Raw genomic sequence first — 24,913 nt, forward strand, 5'->3', positions numbered from 1 at the left:
TCTTTACTGCCGTGAGCTCTTTCCAATTTGAGGACTCTTGAGCCTCTAAGAGAGACCATTGCCCTTGAGTCCAGACATCTCCTATATGAGCTCCCCAACCTATTGGACTGGCATCGGTTGTGACCGTGTTGTCTGGTACTACACTCCAGCGTACTCCTTTCCCTAAATGTCTTCTGTTTAACCACCATCTCAGACTGTGTAGAGTGGCGGTGGACAGCCTGAGTCTTCCGCCTAATTGCCCTTGAAGACTCCTCTCTGTATCCAAGACTTGGGCCTGCAACACTCGAGTGTGGAATTGAGCCCACTGGACGGCTGGTATGCAAGACGTTAGGGATCCCAGAAGGGATATAGCGTCTCTTAAAGTCAGATTTGGCTTCCTTGTTACCGTACTGACTTTGTGCATAATCCTCTGCTTTTTCTCTTCCGGAAGGAAACATTGTTGCTCTTCTGAATCTAGCAGAATACCTAGGAAAGTCTGAGTTGTTGATGGTTCGAGTCTTGACTTCTCCATATTGACTATCCAACCCAAGTCCTGTAAGGAAGATATTACATGATTTAGGCGAGTACTACACTGGCAAAAGGAATTCCCCACTACCAGGAAGTCATCCAAGTAGGGTATAATTAACGTATCTTGTTCTCTGACATAGGCCATTACTTCTGCCATGACTTTAGTAAACACCCTCGGTGCCATAGATAGACCAAAGGGCATTGCAGCAAACTGAAAGTGTCTGACCTGGTCGTTTAAGCGCACCGCCATTCTGAGGAATTGTTGATGATCCTGGTGAATGGGCAGATGGTAATACGCATCTTTTAAATCCAGGACTGTCATATAACATCTGGGAAAAAGAAGTTTAGTCGCCGTTTTAATAGATTCCATCTTAAAGGCATGATACTCTAGATATTTGTTCAATCTCCGTAAGTTTATGATGGTTCGAAAAGATCCATCTGGCTTGGAGATTAAAAATAAAGGGGAATAGAACCCTTTCCCCTGCTGATGTTTTGGAACCTCCACTATGACTTTCTTCCGTCTTAACATTTGGACCTCTTTTTCAAGGGCCTTTTGTTGGTCTAAGGAATCAGGGGCAGGCAAGATATAAAATTCAGAAGGTCTTTCCCGGAACTCTAATTTTAACCCTGAATTAATTATACCCAGAACCCAATTGCTCGAAGTTATTTTGGCCCACTGAGCATAGAAGTATTTTAACCTGCCCCCTACTGGAAGATCTTTATTAACGATAATTCCTTCTTCTTCTTGAGGAAGATGATGAAGCATTAAAGTCCGAACCTTTCTTTTTCGGGTCTGATGGTTCCCAGTCTCGGTTGTGGTAAGGTCTTCTGTATTGGAAGCGTCTCCTGAAGGTATTCCTAAAGGTAGGATTGAAAGCTTTAGGAAAACCTTTCTTCCTATCCTCAGCCTTAGCTAGGATATCATCCAATACTGGGCCAAACAGGTACTCACCCCTACACGGTATTGTACACAGTTTAGCTTTCGCCTGGGCATCCCCTTTCCAGGTCTTAAGCCATAGGGCTCGGCGAGCAGCGTTTGAGAGACCTGCTGATCTTGCTGCCAATTTTAAAGAATCCACTGATGCGTCCGCTAAATACGCCACCCCTTCATGTATTTGCGAAAGGGAGTTCAGCATCTTGTCTCTGGGCACCTTGGACTTCAGCTGTTCTTCCAGCTGGGATATCCACACCATGACGGATCTAGCCGTACACGTGCTAGAGATGGCAGGTTTGAACGCCCCTGCAGTTGATTCCCATACTTTTCTCAAAAACATATCCGCCTTCCTATCTGACGGATCTTTCAGAAGGCCCACGTCCTCCAGCGGCAAAGTACCGGCTTTAGACGTGGAAGCCACCGCTGCATCCACTTTCGGGACTTTCATCCACTCCGCCAGATCATTGTCTTCAAAGGGATACCTTCTTTTGGCTGACGATGGGAGGAAACCTTTATCCTGTTTATCCCATTCTCTCTTTATAAGAGTCTTAACCGTATCCACAACCGGGAATGCCTTACGACTCCTCTGGCACAAGCCGGCAAACATTATGTCCTGTGCGGACCTTGGTTCCTTGCTCTCTGCAACACCCATGGTAGCTCGGACTCCTTTAACTAACATGTCCATGTTATCCACCGAGAAACAAGGCCTTCCCTCTTCATCTGAGGAGGATGGAGATGAGCAGCGGGAACATTCCCCTTCTTGCAAGGACAGACTAGATCCTGGCGATATGTCCCTGCCCGACCTTTCCTGGCGGCTGCCTCTAAGGGAATAGCTAATTTCCTCCCTGATGACCGCTCTAAGGTCTGATGACCGAAGGGGAGCTTCCTCTTCTAGGGTCTGACAGATGCAAGCCTGACACAGCCTTTTGGTATAACTGTCAGGCATTGGAGTCATGCATAGGGCACATTGCTTGTGTTTAGATTTAGCGTTTTTTTTCCCCTCAAACAAAGCACAAATAACAGACCATATCAGCACCAGGTGTCTGATTTAACACTCACCATAAGGCTGATTCTGTGAATACCGGTTCTGGAGGAGTAGGATCCAAATGTGACGCTGGGGCGCTCGCACGCTACTGCCCCCGTACCACGCTGCTGCTGCTTCTCCTTGAGCGGCCGCTACCGCTCTTACTGCGCTGCTCCGTTCCCTCTCCATGAGGGTGCTCGGCGTCCCCTACTGAGGACATGGCTGCACGCATCATTCCATAGGCGCCGCTCTTTTACAGCGCTGCAGCGCTCCTCCCCCGGCTTACCCCAGAAGTGTACCAACTACTTCCGGGTTCACCAGCGCCGGTGTGGACGCTGCACACCGCGCTCAACCGCGGACCAGGACGGCACTGCCCGACTCCTGGGACGCGCTCCTCATGGCCAGACGAGGGGGGGTCTGCACGCAGGACACCCCCGACGCTGCTTCCGAGCCCCCGATTCTGCCGTTCTTACAAGATACCGCGCAGAGGCATGGAGGCCCGGTTAAGCTGCTGTCTGCAGGCTCCCGCCGTCTGGACAGGAACCCAAACTGGAGTGGTGAGGGGGACCACCCCTTTAAATCCTGTAGGTTCCTGTCCGGAAGGTGGGCGGATCCCCTCTCTCGTAGGGGTGCTGTCGTGGCGATAGGAAAACATGTATATTGCAGCCATCAGCTGCGCACGGCTTAGAGATATATCATGGCACAGGCGTAATGTATTTTATGTAGTTTATCACAATCCTCCTTGAAATTATTCACTTTTAATACAAATTGAAAAGTCAAGATAAAGAGAAACTCTGTTGCTATTGTACAGAAATTCACACTTGGCCTCAATGCACATTTAATGTTGTCGATCATAAAAGCAAAGTTTGGCCAGAAAGACTGGATCTGGTCTTGTAGGGACCATATGTGCGCATTCAGCAGCACAGAAGGGAGAAGGTAGATTCATCCAATAAGATATCAGGGATCTAGGAAGCCAACAGCATCATTACCCTCCACTTTCTCTGAGAGGGCTATTGTCACAATAATGTAAAATACCATGGTGTGAGGGATTTTTGCGCATGTGACCATGGTCCTAGGCACATGCTGCAGCTTCAACCCCCTTCCCTTTCACCCCCACTGCATTCGCTGGTATTGACACAAAGTCCTATGGCAGAGACACTGTGTAACTTGAAACTCCAGCGTGGGACTCTGTCCCCCTCCTCCTTCACAAAGGTAGGAAAGTGTGCAAATTCTTTTCTGGAACCCATGTGCATGCTGTATGTGGGGGGAGATATTAAAGGGAACCTGTCACCCCGAAAATCGCGGGTGAGGTAATCCCACCGGCATCAGGGGCTTATCTACAGCATTCTGTAATGCTGTAGATAAGCCCCTGATGTTACCTGAAAAAGGAGAAAAAGACGTTATATTATACTCACCCAGGGGCGGTCCCGCTGCTGGTCAGGTCGGATGGGCGTCTCCGGTCCGCTGCGGCGCCTCCTATCTTCTTTCCATGACGTCCTCTTCTGATCTTCAGCCACGGCTCCGGCGCAGGCGTACTTTGCTCTGCCCTCTTGAGGGCAGAGGATAGTACTGCAGTGCGCAGGCGCCGAAAAGGTCAGAGGCCCGGCGCCTGCGCACTGCAGTACTTTGTCTGCCCTCAACAGGGCAGAGCAAAGTACGCCTGCGCCGGATCCGTGACATAGTGTTGGCAGCACGGTGTGAACCGTGATACTCATCATGATACTTTTCTTCAAGTGATTTTCGAACTTGTCAGCACATTCTACGTACACTGTCATTTGACATTGAAGTTTACAGATCTGGGCAGGTAACAATCTGCATCTCCTGATCCCAGGGGGTAGGTGGATTCTCCAGGTTGTAAGTTCTATAGAAAAGGGCTTTCAATGAGTCATTAGTACAGTTTTGGGAGGAGGAGAATGTTGTGGTCTTGAGGCCAAATAGTGATCACACGAATGTTGTGATACGGCCGGACTACACCACCGATAAAGCAGCCAGAGCCGTTGACTGAGAAGAATCTGTGACTTCTCTGCATTTAGTGGTTATTACTCACCTGGGTAGTCATATGTAGGAATCTCCTCTTTACACCGCTCACCACCCCTCACATATGTCTCTGTAGTATTAATATGGGTCAGATCTTCACTCTGAAACAAATATTATAAAAGTCACAGACAGATGGAGAAGTCACACCTATGATCAGCTCTAATCCTGCCATCTCCACCATTCTCATTACACAAGTATAAAACAAATAATACTAGTGGATAAAACAAGACTGAGCACAAGACCTTCACAGCTGTCTACACATCATAGGGGAGATTTCATGACACCTTCTCTCCATCTACCTGATGATCCTGAGGAACATTGGGATCTCCTTGTTTATAGTCCTGTGGAAGAAGAGGATGGGGATATCTCTCTGATGTTGTCCTCTTACTGGATAGATCTGGAGGAAATATATACAGGAACTGAATTCATTCTTTAAATACAGATAATTTATTGTCGTGTGTATTTAGTCCTATTACCTGGTAATGTGAGAGGCTGGGGAGCCTCCATCATGAAGTTATTGTACAGATCTTTGTGTTCTTCTAAATACTCCCACTCCTCCATGGAGAAATAGACGGCGACATCCTGACATCTAATAGGAACCTGTCACATACAATGACACCGTCATTCCCCGATCCCTTCATAGCATTATTGTACAATGTCCCAGCATTCCCAGCAGTGTCACCTCTCCATTCAGCAGCTCAACCATCATGTAGATGAGTTCTAGGATCTTCTGCTCATTGATGTCCTCTTGTATCAGAGGGTGAGGTGTAGGCCCCGTGATTGGGCTCAGGAGTCTTCCACTTCCCTCAGACACAGGATCTTGACAGCGCTCACTAGAGGTCTTCTTCACTACTGTGTAATCCTGGTTATGGAGAGACACATTAATAAATCTCACTACAGACATTTCCAGAGTCCTCACCTCTCCAGTTCTGTCCATCTGTTATTCCCATAGATAAGAATGATGTAATGTGACGTCATCAGAATCTCTCACCTCTCCAGTAAGCCGGAAGAGGATCTCTAGGGTGAGGTGTAATATCTTCTCCACCATCTTGTCTCTGACCATATCCATCTTTGATGGCTAAATCAGGAAAATTTACGTAGAAGATCTTCACTGAGTGGATCCAATATTGTAGAGACCTGAATGAGAAGATGTGCTGATGTAACATCATAGATGCGTCTTGGCATGCATAGTTACATAGTTACATAGTTATTAAGGTTGAAGGAAGACTATAAGTCCATCTAGTTCAACCCATAGCCTAACCTAACATGCCCTAACATGTTGATCCAGAGGAAGGCAAAAAAAACCCATGTGGCAAGAGGAAGCTCCACCTTGGGGAAAAAAATTCCTTCCCGACTCCACATACGGCAATCAGACTAGTTACCTGGATCAACGCCCTATCAAGGAATCTAGTGTATGTACCCTATAACATTATACTTTTCCAGAAATCTATCCAGTCCCCTCTTAAATTTAAGTAATGAATCACTCATTACAACATCATACGGCAGAGAGTTCCATAGTCTCACTGCTCTTACAGTAAAGAATCCGCGTATGTTATTATGCTTAAACCTTTTTTCCTCCAAACGTAGAGGATGCTCCCTTGTCCCTGTTTCAGGTCTATGATTAAAAAGATCATCAGAAAGGTCTTTGTACTGTCCCCTCATATATTTATACATTAAAATAAGATCACCCCTTAGTCTTCGTTTTTCCAAACTAAATAGCCCCAAGTGTAATAACCTATCTTGGTATTGCAGACCCCCCAGTCCTCTAATAACCTTGGTCGCTCTTCTCTGCACCCGCTCCAGTTCAGCTATGTCTTTCTTATACACCGGAGACCAGAACTGTGCACAGTATTCTAAGTGTGGTCGAACTAGTGACTTGTATAGAGGTAAAATTATGTTCTCCTCATGAGCATCTATGCCTCTTTTAATGCATCCCATTATTTTATTTGCCTTTGTAGCAGCTGCCTGACACTGGCCACTGAATATGAGTTTGTCATGCACCCATACACCCAGGTCTTTTTCATTGACGGTTTTGCCCAGAGTTTTATAATTAAGCACATAATTATACATCTTATTACTTCTACCCAAGTGCATGACCTTACATTTATCCCCATTAAAGCTCATTTGCCATTTATCAGCCCATTCTTCTAGTTTACATAAATCATCCTGTAATATAAAATTGTCCTCCCCTGTATTGATTACCCTGCAGAGTTTAGTGTCATCTGCAAATATTGAAATTCTACTCTGAATGCCCCCTACAAGGTCATTAATAAATATGTTAAAAAGAAGAGGGCCCAATACTGACCCCTGTGGTAACCCACTGCTAACGGCTACCCAGTACGAGTGTACTCCATTAATAACCACCCTTTATTTCCTATCCCTGAGCCAGCTCTCAACCCACTTACACATATTTTCCCCTATCCCCATTATTCTCATTTTATGTATCAACCTTTTGTGTGGCACCATATCAAAAGCTTTTGAAAAGTCCATATACACTACATCCACTGGGTCCCTTGGTCCAGTCAGGAACTTACCTCTTCATAGAAACTGATCAAATTAGTCTGACATGAACGGTCCCTAGTAAACCCGTGCTGATACTGGGTCATGAGGTTATTCCTCTTCAGATACTCCAGTATAGCATCCCTTAGAATGCCCTCCAGGATTTTACCCACAGTAGAGGTTAAGCTTACTGGCCTATAATTTCCGAGTTCAGTTTTTGTCCCCTTTTTGAATATTGGCACCACATTTGCTATACGCCAGTCCTGTGGTACAGACCCTGTTATTATGGGGTCTTTAAAGATTAAAAATAATGGTCTATCAATGACTGTACTTAACTCCTGCAGTACTCGAGGGTATATCCCATCCGGGCCCGGAGATTTGTCAATTTTAGTGATTTTTAGACGCCGCCGCACTTCCTGCTGGGTTAAGCATGTGACATTTAATTGGGAATTTTTATCACTAGTCATTTTGTCTGCCATGGGAGTTTCCTTTGTAAATACTGATGAAAAAAAGTCATTTAGCATATTGGCTTTTTCCTCATCCTCATCCACCATTTCACCCAGACTATTTTTAAGGAGGCCAACACTATCATTTTTTAGTTTCTTACTATTTATGTAGTTAAAGAATATTGTGGGATTATTTTCACTCTCTCTGGCAATGAGTCTCTCTGTCTCAATCTTTGCTGCCTTGATTTGTTTTTACAGAATTTATTTAATTTTTTGTATTTATTTAATGCCTCCTCACTACCTACTTCCTTTAATTCTCTAAATGCATTCTTTTTGTCACTTATTGCGCCCCTTACAGCTCTATTTAGCCATATTGGTTTCCTCCTATTTCTAGTATGTTTATTCCCATACGGTATATACTGTGCACAGGTCCTATCCAGGATGTTAATAAATGTCTCCCATTTTCTTTGTGTATTTTTATGTCTCAGGATATTGTCCCAGTTAATTGCACCAAGATCCTCTCTCATCCGTTGGAAATTTGCCCTCCTGAAGTTTAGTGTCCTTGTAACCCCTCTATTACACATCTTTTTAAAGGATACATGAAAACTTATTATTTTGTGATCGCTATTCCCCAAGTGACCCCCAACCCTTATATTTGCTATGCGGTCTGGCCTGTTGGTTAATATTAGGTCTAGCAGTGCCCCCCTTCTTGTTGGGTCCTGAACCAGTTATGAAAGGTAATTGTCTCTCATAGTTGTCAAAAACCGATTACCTTTGCTGGAACTGCAGGTTTCTGTTCCCCAATCTATTTCAGGGTAGTTGAAGTCCCCCATAATAATGACTTCTCCTTGAGTCGCAGCTTCATCTATTTGCTTTACGAGGATATTCTCCATTGCTTCCATTATTTTTGGAGATTTATAACAAACCCCTATCAGTAATTTATTATTTTTTCCCCCTCCCCTTATCTCCACCCACAGGGATTCTACATTTTCATTAAATTCACCTATATTATCACGCAGGATGGGTTTTAAGGACGATTTTATATATAGAGACACCCCACCCCTCGCTTATCTGTACGGTCATTACTGAACAGGCTATAGCCCTGCAAGTTAACAGCCCAGTCATGGCTCTCATCCAGCCATGTTTCAGATATCCCCACCATGTCTGTCATGATTCCAATGGCAGGGAATCACAAAAGGACAAGCACCAACGAGCTCTAGGGTGATGGAACCTGAGCTGACCGCGACCCTAAACCCGAACACACAAATAACAATAGCCGGGGAACGTGCCTACGTTGATCCTAGACGTCTCGCACCAGCCGAAGATCTATCTTCCCCTATTAGAAGAAACACAGACCTCTCTTGCCTCCAGAGAAATACCCCACAGAAATAGCAGCCCCCCACATATAACGACGGTGAAATGAGAGGAAGGCACATACACAGTATGAAAACAGATTCAGCAAAATGAGGCCCGCTAAAACTAGATAGCAGAGGATACAAAAGTAAACTGCGCGGTCAGCAAAAAACCCTTCAAAAAACCATCCTGTAATTACTTGAACTCATGTTCCAACTCATGGAACATGAGGAGCAATTACAGCCCGCTAGAGCAACCAGCAGCAAAGAAACAATTATATGCAAGCTGGACAAGACAAAAATAAAGCAAAACGTGGAACAAGAAAATCAAAAACTTAGCTTGTCCTGAAGATTACTGAAGCCAGAAGCTGAGGTAACAAAACACTCTGATAACCTTGATAGCCGGCAGGGAAATGACAAGAAAGCCCGGTTAAATAGGAAACTCCCAAATCCTAATAGAACAGGTGGACACCAGAGACAGCAGAACACAAATCACCCAGTACCATCAGTAACCACCAGAGGGAGCCCAAAAACAGAACTCACAACACATGTCATAATTATGCTCCAACAACATTAGTCCATTTTGTTGGCGAGGCTTCTGGCATTACTATACATGCACTTGATGTTCCTGTCTGTACCTCTATTCTTTCTTAAATTATTAACTGTTCTAACCCCACCCCCCATGCCGCCACCACCCCCAACTTCCTTATTTGTGCCCAGGTCTCTGTCTGCACTATCTTCCCCTCCTATAAATTGAATACCCTCCCCCAATCCCTAGTTTAAACACTCCTCCAACCTTCTAGCCATTTTCTCCCCCAGCACAGCTGCACCTTTGCCATGGAGGTGCAGCCCGTCCCTAGCGTAGAGCCTGTAGCCAACTGAGAAGTCGGCCCAGTTCTGCAGGAACCCAAACCCCTCCTTCCTACACCAATTCTTGAGCCACTTATTAACCTCCCTAATCTCCCGTTGCCTCTCTGGCGTGGCACGTGGTACCGGCAGTATTTCGGAAAATACCACATTGGAGGTCCTTGCTTTAAGCTTGCAGCCTAATTCCCTGAAATCATCTTTAAGGACCTTCCACCTACCTCTAACTTTGCCATTTGTGCCAATGTGCACCATGACCGCTGGGTCCTCACCAGCCCCTCCCAGTAATCTGTCCACCCGATCAGCGATGTGTCGGACTCGAGCACAAGGTAGGCAGCACACCTTTCGACGATCCCTGTCTTTGTGACAGATTGCCCTATCTGTTCCCCTAATAATTGAGTCGCCCACTACCAGCACCTGTCTGGCCTGCCCTGCTCTCCTATTTCCCTCCTTACTGGAGCAGTCACTCCTCCGGCTTTCAGAGGACATGCCTGGCTGCAGCAGTGCTACCCCTGTACTGGCACCCCCTCATCCACCAACTTAGCAAACTTATTGGGGTGTTCCAGATCAGGACTAGCCTCCCTGGCACTCTTCCCTCTACCCTGCTTCCTAACTGTCACCCAGCTTGCTACTTCATCGTCCTGCAGCTCCATCCTACCATCCCCCCCTCATCTATCCCATTGAGCGTCTGCTCAGTGAGCAGAAGACTCCTTTCCATATTGTCTATGGATCTCAGTGTCGCCAGCTGCATATTTAGATTCAGAATCTGGGTTTCCAAATGCACGTGCTCACATCTCGCACAGCAGTATGCACCCTCGATCGGCTGCTCAAGGATTGCATTCATGTGGCAAGATGTGCACTGGATGGCATTAACAATAGTGGAGCACATTTCCTAATGGGGATTGCACCAGACAGAAAAGTTAAATAAAAAAAAAATAAAAAAATACAAAGTATTAATAAAATACAGACAGCAATTCAGTAATTCCTCCCTTGGAAACTCCCTGACTCCAAAGTCACTGAATCACAAGTCACACTTACCGCCGTTCACACTTAAGGTACCTTCACACTAAGCGACGCTGCAGCGATACCGACAACGATGTCGATCGCTGCAGCGTCGCTGTTTGGTCGCTGGAGAGCTGTCACACAGACAGCTCTCCAGCGATCAACGATGCCGGTAACCAGGGTAAACATCGGGTTACTAAGCGCAGGGCCGCGCTTAGTAACCCGATGTTTACCCTGGTTACCATCGTAAAAGTAAAAAAAACAAACACTACATACTTACCTTCAGCTGTCTGTCCCCGGCGCTCTGCTTTCCTGCACTGACTGTGAGCACAGCGGCCGGAAAGCAGAGCGGTGACGTCACCGCTGTGCTTTCTGGCTGGCCGACGCTGACACAGGATGCAGGAGGAGTGCAGAGAAGCACAGCGCCGGGGACAGACAGCAGAAGGTAAGTATGTAGTGTTTGTTTTTTTTACTTTTACGATGGTAACCAGGGTAAACATCGGGTTACTAAGCGCGGCCCTGCGCTTAGTAACCCGATGTTTACCCTGGTTACCAGTGAAGACATCGCTGAATCGGCGCCACACACGCCGATTCAGCGATGTCTGCAGGGAGTCCAGCGACGAAATAAAGTTCTGGACTTTCTGCAGTGACCAACGATGGCACAGCAGGATCCTGATCGCTGCTGCCTGTCAAACACAATGATATCGCTAGCCAGGACGCTGCAACGTCACGGATCGCTAGCGATATCGTTGTGAAGTTGTTTAGTGTGAAGGTACCTTTACGCTCAGCTCACACTCAGCTCGCTCACACTCGCTATGCTGAAGAATTATAGATTTTTTTTTCTCTAGTTCCCCTCACAGCAATCCACCTTGCTGTTCAAATGCACTTCTAAAAAGGACTTGAGCCCCAAACAGCTGCCCCTTATAAACCCTTAATTATGAGCCCCCACCCTAAGTTAACCCCTTATGAATATAGCTACTCCCAATGCTTTCCACCAGTCTTTCACACTGCTTTTGGATGACCTTATGCCACTCCAGGCACAAACATTTAAGCAGTTCTTCTTTGTTTGACGGCTTGTGACTATCCATCTTCCTCTTGATTACATTCCAGAGGTTTTCAATGGGGTTCAAGTCTGGAGATTGGGCTGGCCATGACAGGAATTTGATGTGGTGCTCCTTCATCCACACCTTGATTGACCTAGCTGTGTGGAATGGTGCATTGTCCTGTTGGAAAGACCAGTCCTCAGAGTTGGGGAACATTGCCTGAGCAGAAGGAATTAACTGTCTTTCCAGGATAACCTTGTATGCGGCTTGATTCATATGTCCTACGCAAAGAACAACCTGCCCAATTCCAGCCTTGCTGAAGCATCCCCAGATCATCACCGATCCTCCACCAAATTTCACAGTGGGCGCAAGACTCTGTGGCTTGTACGCCTCTCCATGTCTCTGTCTAACCATTAGACAACCAGGTGTTGATCTGGGGATGCCTCAGCAATCCCTGTCATGGCCAGCCCAATCTCCAAACCTGAACCCCATTGAAAACCTATGGAATGTAATCAAGAGTGAGATGGATAGTCACAAGCCATCAATCAAAGAAGAACTGCTTACATTTTTGTACTAGGAGTGGCATAAGTTCACCCAAAAGCAGTGTGAAAGACTGGTGGAAAGCATGCCAAGATGCATGAAAACTATGATTAAAAATCATGGTTATTCCAATCATCTGTGCCTTTATAGCCTTTTTACTAGGCACTGCTCCTAATAGCCAGATTCCTACTCCACACTGATGAGGGGCAAAAACCCCGAAACAGCTGTCTGTGGATGGATACCATGCTTGGCATAGGTGGCTTTCCTTCATAGGATGCTGCCCTTCCCGTGGTTGTTCCTTCCCGGGGAAAGGCCTGGCTATTCACTGCTTGCGTCGAGAAACACGTGATGGTGTCTCCACAGCTTCTTTTCATGCATCTGCATATTTCCCATAAGGGATGGGGGCAGTGTTCTGGAATCACTGGTGTTGAGAAACACGTGATGGTGTCTCCGCGGTGTTGGATGTTTTGGTCTCCCCGAGGCCAATCATCTGTGCCTTTATAGCCTTTTTACTAGGCACTGCTCCTAATAGCCAGATTCCTACTCCACACTGATGAGGGGCAAAAAACCCCGAAACAGCTGTCTGTGGATGGATACCCTGCTTGGCATAGGTGGCTTTCCTTCATAGGATGCTGCCTTTCCCGTGGTTGTTCCTTCCCGGGGAAAGGCCTGGCTATTCACTGCTTGCGTCGAGAAACACGTGATGGTGTCTCCGCAGCTTCATTTCATGCATCTGCATATTTCCCATAAGGGATGGGGGCAGTGTTCTGGAATCACTGTGTTGAGAAACACGTGATGGTGTCTCCGCGGTGTTGGATGTTTTGGTCTCCCCGAGGCCAATCATCTGTGCCTTTATATCAATCAAAGAAGAACTGCTTACAATTTTGTACTAGGAGTGGCATAAGTTCACCCAAAAGCAGTGTGAAAGACTGGTGGAAAGCATGCCAAGATGCATGAAAACTATGATTAAAAATCATGGTTATTCCACAAAATATTGATTTCTGAACTCTTACTGAGTTAAAACATTAGTATTGTTGTTTCTAAATGATTGCATTATTTGGTCTGCAAGCAATGAATTTTTTTGTTATTTTGACCCTTTCTTATTTTCAGAAAATAAATACAAAATTTATTGCTTGGAACTTCAGAGACATGTTGTCAGTAGTTTATAGAATAAAAGAACAATTTACATTTTACTCCATAATATACCTACAAAGAGAAAAATCAGACAAACTGAACATTTTGCGATGGTCCCTTAATTTTGCCAGAGCTGTATATATTTAGGCTACAGACAACAAGCATTTTCTCCCTCGGAGTCGGCAGCTGAATACGTTCCTCATAGACTCATCTTCCATAACGCTAATTCTCATCTCATTTACCGACACTGGAATCGGCATTAGCAATACTGCAGGAGATATTCATTACACGTGACAGGAGAAATAACTACTTCATGGTGAGGACGACATCTTCATCTTCTACTACGGTTCTAAAAACATATTTGTCCAGAGTCGGTCACTGACTCCATCACCACCGGCCGTCTATATGAAGGTTTCCCGTCTTCCCCGCACTGTAATCTTCTATCACGTTAGATCTCAGGTCTGATTCACACACAGAAGTTTGAGGCTTTTATAAGAGATTTTTGTAAAAACACAAAGACATGACTCATATGATGCCAAATTCTCCATGTACAGTGTTGTATTTTTTCATTATATTGTTGGTTTCTTTTTACTCTGAACTGTACTATCATATACAGCTCTCGTGAAAATTACTGGTTGACGGCTTGTTGAGGGCAGTGGACTTAAAATGGAGCCAGCTGGAGGGAAGTTCAAAAACAAATCTAAAAAAAAAACCAGACTGACCTCCCTGGGAGCGCTCTCAAAATCATATGAGGACTTCCCAAACCTATTAAGTCCTATTAAATCTAGGTCTCCACAAAAAGAAGATGAATCAAATCCTTCCTATCCAAAACAATCATATATCCTGACATATAATAAGACAATAAAAGAAGGGGTTGGCCCAAAAAACCCCACAACTAAAATAAATCCCAGCTCACTTTCTTTCAAAAGTGACACTAAGGGTATGTGCACACGTCAGGATTTCTTCCAGAAATTTTCTGACAAAAACCGGACATTTCTGCCAGAAATCCACATGCGTTTTTTTGTGCGTTTTTTTGTGTGTTCTTTCCCAATGCATTAAATAGCGGGAAAAACGCGAAAAATCCGCAAAATTAATGAACAAGCTGCTTTTTTTACCGTGATGCATTTTTTTCGCGGGAAAAAAACGCATCATGTGCACAAAAATTGCAGGATGCATTCTAAATGATAGGATGCATATGTCTGCATTTTTAATGCCTTTTTATAGCATTTTTATCGCAAAAAAACCTGAACGTGTGCACATACCCTAAAGGAGACACCAAACCACTGACGCCATCTGTGATACCTACAGAGGAAATGGACACCTCTAAATCGTATAAAAGAAAGGGTCTTAGTGACCAAGAGAATAACGCTAACCTGTCTACAAAGGAGTCAGACAGCCTTTCAGACGATTACTCACCTAACAAAGACTTTCATAAAATTGAACAAGTTATGAAATTTCCTCTACACATTAGCTTTAATATTTAACCTCCCTCTGACCGAATCATGGAACAAATCTGGCATTAGGAGAATTGGGAATATCCACAATGGGATTAAATTCCTTACATTCAGCGAGATAAAATCTAAATACAACTTACTCTCTTCTGAACTGGTCCTTTTTACTATCCTAAAGGACAGTATACAAAAACTCCTGACGGTAAAGCCTTGAATCTTGAAATCCTTTCTTCACTGCTGTGCAACCTAAACAATAAAAACATTTGGAGCCGAAGTAACCTATATAGTTACTTTATCAAGGACAATGTTAGCTCTAAAAACGTATTCATGAAGAGGTAGGAGTCCGACCTTGGTACAGACTTGCAAACTGAACAATGGGACAGCGCTATAAAAATCACATACCAGTCAAACATATCAGTGGCGTTCCATGAGTCCTACTTTAAAATAATGACAAGATGGCATCTGACGGCCATCAGATTGTCACATATAAACCAGGAACACTCTCCCTTATGTTGGAGAGACTGCGGACAACGGGGAAATCTCTTTTACTTATTTTGGGGTCGTCCGATAATAAAAAATCTCTGGTTCCAGGTATCGCGCAATATTACCTCTTTTTCTGAAAAGTTTGTGATCACCCCTCGAAGGGCGCTTCTTTCCCTTGACATGGAGCAATTTGACCCCTTGGTTAGATATGTCATCATACAGATCCTCCTAGTTGTCAAAAATGCAAACACCCAAATTCTCAGATATTTTGGACAAAATTCACCAACATAGCGCTCTGGAATGGAGATTTGCGGCTAACAATAGCAGTGTTTACAAATATTCTAAGAAATGGAAGATCTGGAACAGCAAATTTAAGGTTTAAAATTGCCATTTTGTGCCTCTTTCCTCGGAATTGTATACATTTAAGTATGACATCTACATACAACATTCTTCACATTGCAAATCAGAATTTGTTTGTTAGAGACTGTTATTAGGGTTCTCTAATTTTATTGATCCCTTCCTCTGTCTACTGTTAACCCTTCCCTTCCCCCTCCCTCATTTCCCTAATCTTGGTTTTTAATACAAAAGCTAATAAAAATATTTTAAAAAGAAAAATGAAAATATGGGACTAGTGTATGCAATATTACTGTGCAAAAAGGGAAATAATAAAAGTGCAGATGTGCTGCTAAGTACTAAACTGAAAATTATTCCAATTGTAAAATATGGACACATATTTAGGCAAATATATATATATATATATATGTATATACACATACATAAGGAAAAGGCGGTGATGAAAAGTTTGGGCACGCTTGGAGATTTGTCTGCTCAGATAACTTTGACCCAGGTTTCACACTTTAATTAACCCCTTCATGACCCAGCCTATTTTGACCTTAAAGACCTTGCCGTTTTTTGCAATTCTGACCAGTGTCCCTTCATGAGGTAATAACTCAGGAACGCTTCAATGGATCCTAGCGGTTCTGAGAATGTTTTTTCGTGACATATTGGGCTTCATGTTAGTGGTAAATTTAGGTCAATAGATTCTGTGTTTATTTGTGATAAAAACGGAAATTTGGCGAAAATTTTGAAAATTTCGCAATTTTCACATTTTGAATTTTTATTCTGTTAAACCAGAGAGTTATGTGACACAAAATAGTTAATAAATAACATTTCCCACACGTCTACTTTACATCAGCACAATTTTGGAAACAAAATTTTTTTTTGCTAGGAAGTTATAAGGGTTAAAATTTGACCAGCGATTTCTCATTTTTACAACGAAATTTACAAAACCATTTTTTTTAGGGACCACCTCACATTTGAAGTCAGTTTGAGGGGTCTATATGGCTGAAAATACCCAAAAGTGACACCATTCTAAAAACTGCACCCCTCAAGGTGCACAAAACCACATTCAAGAAGTTTATTAACCCTTCAGGTGCTTCACAGCAGCAGAAGCAACATGGAAGGAAAAAATGAACATTTAACTTTTTAGTCACAAAAATGATTTTTCAGCAACAATTTTTTTATTTTCCCAATGGTAAAAGGAGAAACTGAACCACGTAAGTTGTTGTCCAATTTGTCCTGCGTACGCTGATACCTCATATGTGGGGGTAAACCACTGTTTGGGCGCACAGCAGGGCTTGGAAGGGAAGGAGCGCCATTTGACTTTTTGAATGAAAAATTGGCTGCACTCTTTAGCGGACACCATGTCACATTTGGAGAGCCCCCGTGTGCCTAAAAATTGGAGCTCCCCCACAAGTGACCCCATTTTGGAAACTAGACGCCCCAAGGAACTTATCTAGATGCATAGTGAGCCCTTTAAACCCCCAGATTCTTCACAAATTGATCCGTAAAAATGAAAAAGTACTTTTTTTTCACAAAAAAAGTTTTTTAGCCTCAATTTTTTCATTTTCACATGGACAACAGGATAAAATGGATCCTAAAATTTGTTTGGCAATTTCTCCTGAGTACACCGATACTTCACATGTGGGGGTAAACCACTGTTTGGGCACATGGTAAGGCTCGGAAGGGAAGGAGCGCCATTTGACTTTTTGAATGAAAAATTATCTCCATCGTTAGCGGACACCATGTCGCGTTTGGAGAGACCCTGTGTGCTTAAACATTGGAGCTCCCCCACAAGTGACCCCATTTTGGAAACTGGACCCCCCAAGGAACTTATCTAGATGCCTAGTGAGCACTTTAAACCCTCAGGTGCTTCACAAATTGATCCGTAAAAATGAAAAAGTACTTTTTTTTCACAAAAAATTTATTTTCGCCTCAATTTTTTCATTTTCACATGGGCAACAGGATAAAATGGATCCTAAAATTTGTTGAGCAATTTCTCCCGAGTACGCCGATACCTCATATGTGGGGGTAAACCACTGTTTGGGCACACGGCAGGGCTCGGAAGGGAAGGCGCGCCTTTTAACTTTTTGAATGGAAAATTAGCTCCAATTGTTAGCGGACACCATGTCGCATTTGGAGAGCCCCTGTGTGCCTATGCAATGGAGCTCCCCCACAAGTGACCCCATTTTGGAAACTAGACCCCCCAAGGAACTTACCTAGATGCATACTGAGCACTTTAAACCCCCAGGTGCTTCACAGAAGTTTATAATGCAGAGCCATGAAAATAAAAAATAATTTTTCTTTTCTCAAAAATGATTTTTTAGCCTGGAATTTCCTATTTTGCCAATGGTAATAGGAGAAATTGGACCACAAATGTTGTTGTCCAGTTTGTCCTGAGTATGCAGATACCCCATATGTGGGGGTAAACCACTGTTTGGGCGCACGGCAGGGCTCAGAAGGGAAGGCACGCCATTTGGCTTTTTAAATGGAAAATTATCTCCAATCATTAGCGGACACCATGTCGCGTTTGGAGAGCCCCTGTGTGCCTAAACATTGGAGATCCCCCACAAATTACCCCATTTTGGAAACTAGACCCCCAAAGGAACTAATCTAGATGTGTAGTGAGCACTTTGAACCCTCAAGTGCTTCACAGAAGTTTATAACGCAGAGCCATGAAAATAAAATAAAAAAATTATTTTCTCAAAAATGAATTTTAGCCCGCAATTTTTTATTTTCCCAAGGGTAACAGGAGAAATTTGACCCCAAAAGTTGTTGTCCAGTTTCTCCTGAGTACGCTGATACCCCATATGTGGGGGTAAACCACTGTTTAGGCACATGCTGGGGCTCGGAAGTGAAGTAGTGACGTTTTGAAATGCAGACTTTGATGGAATGCTCTGTGGGCGTCACGTTGCGTTTGCAGAGCCCCTGATGTGGCTAAACAGTAGAAACCCCCTACAAGTGTCCCCATTTTGGAAACTAGACCCCGAAAGGAACTTATCTAGATGTGAGGTGAGCACTTTGAACCCCCAAGTGCTTCACAGAAGTTCATAACACAGAGCAGTGAAAATAATAAATACGTTTTCTTTCCTCAAAAATAATTTTTTAGCCCAGAATTTTTTATTTTCCCAAGGGTTACAGGAGAAATTGGACCACAAAAGTTGTTGTCCAGTTTCTCCTGAGTACGCTGATACCCCATGTGTGGGGGTAAACCACTGTTTGGGCACACGTGGGGGCTCAGAAGGGAAGTAGTGACTTTTGAAATGCAGACTTTGATGGAATGGTCTGCGGGCGTCACGTTGCGTTTGCAGAGCCCCTGGTGTGCCTAAACAGTAGAAACCCCCCACAAGCGACCCCATTTTGGAAACTAGACCCCCAAAGGAACTTATCTAGATGTGTGGTGAGCACTTTCAACCCCCAAGTGCTTTACAGAAGTTTATAATGCAGAGCCGTGAAAATAATAAATACGTTTTCATTCCTCAAAAATAATTTTTTAGCCCAGAATTTTTTATTTTCCCAAGGGTTACAGGAGAAATTGGACCACAAAAGTTGTTGTCCAGTTTCTCCTGAGTACGCTGATACCCCATGTGTGGGGGTAAACCACTGTTTGGGCACACGTGGGGGCTCAGAAGGGAAGTAGTGACTTTTGAAATGCAGACTTTGATGGAATGGTCTGCGGGCGTCACGTTGCGTTTGCAGAGCCCCTGGTGTGCCTAAACAGTAGAAACCCCCCACAAGTGACCCCATTTTGGAAACTAGACCCCCAAAGGAACTTATCTAGATGTGTGGTGAGCACTTTCAACCCCCAAGTGCTTTACAGAAGTTTATAACGCAGAGCCGTGAAAATAATAAATACGTTTTCTTTCCTCAAAAATAATTTTTTAGCCCAGAATTTTTTATTTTCCCAAGGGTTACAGGAGAAATTGGACCACAAAAGTTGTTGTCCAGTTTCTCCTGAGTACGCTGATACCCCATGTGTGGGGGTAAACCACTGTTTGGGCACACGTGGGGGCTCAGAAGGGAAGTAGTGACTTTTGAAATGCAGACTTTGATGGAATGGTCTGCGGGCGTCACGTTGCGTTTGCAGAGCCCCTGGTGTGCCTAAACAGTAGAAACCCCCCACAAGTGACCCCATTTTGGAAACTAGACCCCCCAAGGAACTTATCTAGATATGTGGTGAGCACTTTGAACCCCCAAGTGCTTCACAGACGTTTACAACTCAGAGCCGTGAAAATAAAAAATCATTTTTCTTTCCTCAAAAATGATGTTTTAGCAAGCAATTTTTTATTTTCTCAAGGGTAACAGGAGAAATTGGACCCCAGTAATTGTTGCGCAGTTTGTCCTGAGTATGCTGGTACCCCATATGTGGGGGTAAACCACTGTTTGGGCACACGTCGGGGTTCGGAAGTGAGGGAGCACCATTTGAATTTTTGAATACAAGATTGGCTGGAATCAATGGTGGCGCCATGTTGCGTTTGGAGACCCCCTGAAGTGCCTAAACAGTGGAAACCCGTCAATTCTACCTCCAACACTAACCCCAACACACCCCTAACCCTAATCCCAACTGTAGCCATAACCCTAATCACAGCCCTAACCGCAACACACCCCTAACCACAACCCTAACCCCAACACACCCCTAACCCTAACCACAACCCTAATCCCAACTGTAGCCATAACCCTAATCACAACCCTAACCACAACACACCCCTAACCACAACCCTAATTCCAACCCAACCCTAAGGCTATGTGCCAACGTTGCGGATTCGTATGAGATTTTTCAGCACCATTTTTGAAAAATCCGCGGGTAAAAGGCACTACGTTTTACCTGCGGATTTTCCGCGGATTTCCAGTGTTTTTTGTGCGGATTTCACCTGCGGATTCCTATTGAGCAACAGGTGTAAAACGCCGCGGAATCCGCACAAAGAATTGGCATGCTGCGGAAAATACAACGCAGCGTTCCCGCGCGGTATTTTCCGCACCATGGGCACAGCGGATTTGGTTTTCCATATGTTTACATGGTACTGTAAACCTGATGGAACACTGCTGCGGATCCTCAGCCAAATCCGCACCGTGTGCACATAGCCTAATTCTAAAGGTATGTGCACACGCTGCAGAAAATGCTGCGGATCCGCAGCAGTTTCCCATGAGTTTACAGTTCAATGTGAACCTATGGGAACCAAAAATCGCTGTACACATGCTGCGGAAAAACTGCACGGAAACGCAGCGGTTTACATTCCGAAGCATGTCACTTCTTTCTGCGGATTCCGCAGCGGTTTTACAACTGCTCTAATAGAAAATCGCAGTTGTAAAACCGCAGTGAAATGCGCAGAAAAACCGCGGTAAATCCACGATAAATCGGCAGCGGTTTAGCACTGTGGATTTTTCAAATCCGCTGCGGAAAAATCCGCATAGGACCAGAATATGTGTGCACATACCGAAACCCTAACCCTACCCCTAACCCTACCCCTAACCCTACCCCTAACCCTACCCCTACCCCTACCCCTAACCCTAGTTCTTACCCCAACCTTAGTGAAAAAAAAAAAATTCTTTATTTTTTTATTGTCCCTATCTATGGGGGTGACAAAGGGGGGGGTCATTTACTATTTTTTTTATTTTGATCACTGAGATAGGTTATATCTCAGTGATCAAAATTCACTCTGGAACGAATCTGCCGGCCGGCAGATTCGGCGGGCGCACTGCACATGCGCCCGCCATTTTGGAAGATGGCGGCGCCCAGGAAAGAAGACGGACGGACCTCGGGCGGCCAGGTAAGTATAAGGGGGGGGAGATCAGGGCACGGGGGGGCGTCGGAGCACGGGGGGTGGATCGGAGCATGGGGGGGTGGATCGGAACACGGGAGGGAGGATTGGAGCACGGGGGAGGATTGGAGCACGGGGTGAGGGATCGCTGTGCGGGGGGGGTGGATCGGAGCACGGGGGGGGGTCGCTGTGTGCGAGGGGGGATCGGAGTGCGGGGGGGTTTGATTGGAGCGCGGGGGGTGTGATTGGTGCACGGGGGAAGCGGACAGGAGGACGGGGGAGCGGAGCACAGGACGGAGGGGAGCGGACCACAGATCGGGGGGCTGAGGGGGGGCGATCGGAGGGGTGGGGTGGGTGCACATAAGTGTTTCCAGCCATGGCCGATGATATTGCAGCATCGGCCATGGCTGGATTGTAATATTTCACCAGTTTTTTAGGTGAAATATTACAAATCGCTGATTGGCAGTTTCACTTTCAACAGCCAATCAGAGCGATCGTAGCCACGAGGGGGTGAAGCCACCCCCCCTGGGCTAAACTACCACTCCCCCTGTCCCTGCAGATCGGGTGAAATGGGAGTTAACCCTTTCACCCGGCCTGCAGGGACGCGATCTTTCCATGACGCATATGCTGCGTCATGGGTCGGAATGGCACCGACTTTCATGACGAGGCGTATGCGTCAAAGGTCGGGAAGGGGTTAACCTGTTAAGGTACCGTTACACTAAGTGATGCTGCAGCGATATAGACAACGAGCCGATCACTGCAGCGTCGCTGTTTAGGTCGCTAGGAGACGTCAAACACGGCAACAGTAGAACGATGCAGGAGCGATCCAGTGACGTACTTATCGTTCTCGCTGGTTGTCGCTCCATGAAAAAACATTGCAGGCATCGTTGCTTTTGCTGTCAAACATGACGAATCACGCCGACCTGACGACCAAATAAAGTTCCGGACTTCTAGCTCCGACCAGCGATGTCACAGCGGGATCCTGATCGCTGCTGCGTGTCAAACACAACGAGATCGCTATCCAGGACGCTGCAACGTCACGGATCGTTCTCGTTCTCGTTCTAAAGTTGCTCAGTGTGAAGGTACCTTTAGGGTTACGACTTGTTCACTGTATCATTGTTAGGAAAGGTCAGGTGATGCAAATTTCCCAGCTTTCTAAAAACCCAGCCTCCTTGTGCCAAAAAACAGCAGTCATGGGTAATAAGCAGCTGCCGAGCAGGGTGGAGGTCCACAAAGCAGGAGGAGGATATAAGAAGATAGTGAAGTGTTTTCAAGTTGCCCTTTCCTCAGGTTGAAATGTACTTAAGAAATAGCAGTTACCAGGAACAATAGAGGTCAAGATAAGGTCTGGAAGACCAAGCAATATATTTCTAATATTAATGCGCCAGTAATGGGGAATCTCCACATACCTTCACTTGCAGAGCCGCACACCACATATACGGCTGCTCTGTGCGCACAGGACCTGTGATGAGGTCACATGAGGGGAGGAGTCAGGGGATCACATGATTGGGGGCTTCAGTGTATGCAGGACCCTACTGTGCTGGTTGTCATGGTGCTGGATGAGGGGAAGTTTATGTGTGTTGTTAGGAGGGGTTTACAGTGTGGATGTAGCAGAGCCGTGTGTGTACGAGGTGTACGGAGCAGAGCCGTGTGTGTACGAGGTGGACGGAGCGGAGTTGTGTGTACGAGGTGTACGGAGCGGAGCCGTGTGTGTACGAGGTGTACGGAGCGGAGCTGTGTGTGTACCAGGTGTACGGAGAGGAGCCGCGTGTGTACGAGGTGTACGGAGCGGAGCCGTGTGTGTACGAGGTGTACGGAGCGGAGCTGTGTGTGTACCAGGTGTACGGAGCGGAGCCGTGTGTGTACGAGGTGTACGGAGCGGAGCCGTGTGTGTACGAGGTGTACGGAGAGGAGCCGTGTGTGTACAAGGTGTACGGAGCGGAGCCGTGTGTGTACCAGGTGTACGGAGCAGAGCCGTGTGTGTACGAGGTGTACGGAGAGGAGCCGTGTGTGTACAAGGTGTACGGAGCGGAGCCGTGTGTGTATGAGGTGTACGGAGCAGAGCCGTGTGTGTACGAGGTGTACGGAGCGGAGCCGTGTGTGTATGAGGTGTACGGAGCAGAGCCGTGTGTGTACGAGGTGTACGGAGCGGAGCCATGTGTCATATATGGAGTGAAGCCGCCTGTGTACAGGGTGTGTTGAGTGGAGCTGTGTGTGTACAGGGTGTACGGTGCTGAGCCGTGTGTGTACAATATGTACAGAGCAGAGTTGTTTGCGTATGGACAGGAGCCATGTTTGTACCGAGTGGAGCCATGTGTCTACAACATGTACTGAGCAGAGCCGTGTGTGTACAACGTGCTGTGTGTGTATGGAGCTGAGCTTTGTTTGTTTTACAAGTAGATTTTTTTTATAAAACAATGATTGGATCCATCTCAATATTACATGCATTGTTCTCCAATATTTCCCCTCTATCATTCCTATCTGTGTATTATCGTCTTGCATCTTTTTCCTTCTTCTTAATATTATTCTGTGTTCCGCAGCTGCAGGAGAAAATGGCAAAAGTAATGACTATCATGAAGTAGGATCTTCTCCAGGCACAGGCAAGGGTCTATTACCAATCAGCGAGACTGAGGCAGTTCCTGCCCGGGAACCCCGTGCTAGTGCTTTCACATGTAAAGCGCCATGGAATAAATGGCGCTATAAAAATGTATAATAATAATAAAATAATAATAGTGCTTTTCTGTATGGCGGAGAGCAAGTTCCTACCTAAGTGGCAAGGCCCATATGAGGTGGTGGAAACACTGGGTGAAGTTAATTACAAGGTACACAGCTGGGCCGAAGAATGCCACACCAAGTCTTATCATGTGAACTTGCTAAAACCTTGGCAAGAAGGAGAATTGCTGGACGCCCCTTGCCTGGGAGCCAGTCCCAAAGCCACAGTTTACAATGTCATTGTTGCATAGACTCTAACGTCCCCCAAAGGCAAGGGTGTCGGTTGCTGTTGCAGAAGAACCATGACCTGTTCTCGGAGCTATCAGCGCATACTCAGGTGGTAGAGCATGTTTTGTTAACAGAACCGCATGTCAGGGTGAACCTCAAGCCCTATAGAATTCTGGAAGCATGTCAGGAAGTGACTTCAAATGAGGTGAAAAGTATGCTAGATCTCGAGGAGATAGAGGAGTCAAAAAGTGGATGATCGAGTCCAGTCGTCCTCGTGCCAAAGCCTGATGGTGAGTGGCGGTTCTGCAACGACTACCGTAAGCTGAATGAAGTCTAAAGATTTGATGCATACCCAATGTTAGGGCTAGCGGAACGCACTGAGTATATATAGGTAGCTACAAGGTGCGTTCGCAGCCCGGGGTCCATCGTGCAGGGACACCTGCTGCAAAGTAATGGCGGATAGACTATAAGCTCACACATGGGTTAAGCTTCACCCCGTGTGAACTGGAAGCGATCTCTGTTAGCTCACAGAGAAGCACTGTACACATCTATTACCCTA

The 24,913-nt window shown here is 45.5% G+C and overlaps 1 protein-coding gene across 1 annotated transcript in view; it reads right to left on the reverse strand.

Annotated features, from left to right (window-relative positions):
* Positions 1-22,889, reverse strand: part of LOC138663270 (oocyte zinc finger protein XlCOF8.4-like) — a 72,562-nt gene extending 49,673 nt beyond the window's left edge. Inside the window, exons 1-6 of the mRNA XM_069749445.1 lie at positions 22,824-22,889; positions 5,494-5,639; positions 5,185-5,364; positions 4,979-5,102; positions 4,802-4,899; positions 4,513-4,603 (exon numbers count right to left, since the gene is read on the reverse strand). Of these exons, the coding sequence (XP_069605546.1) occupies positions 4,513-4,603; positions 4,802-4,899; positions 4,979-5,102; positions 5,185-5,364; positions 5,494-5,571 (571 nt within the window). The 5' untranslated portion in view covers positions 5,572-5,639; positions 22,824-22,889. The remainder of the gene's footprint in view (positions 1-4,512; positions 4,604-4,801; positions 4,900-4,978; positions 5,103-5,184; positions 5,365-5,493; positions 5,640-22,823) is intronic.
* Positions 22,890-24,913: the final 2,024 nt, after the last annotated feature.

Source organism: Ranitomeya imitator, chromosome 2, assembly GCF_032444005.1.
Source record: "Ranitomeya imitator isolate aRanImi1 chromosome 2, aRanImi1.pri, whole genome shotgun sequence".
Taxonomy (NCBI): domain Eukaryota; kingdom Metazoa; phylum Chordata; class Amphibia; order Anura; family Dendrobatidae; genus Ranitomeya; species Ranitomeya imitator.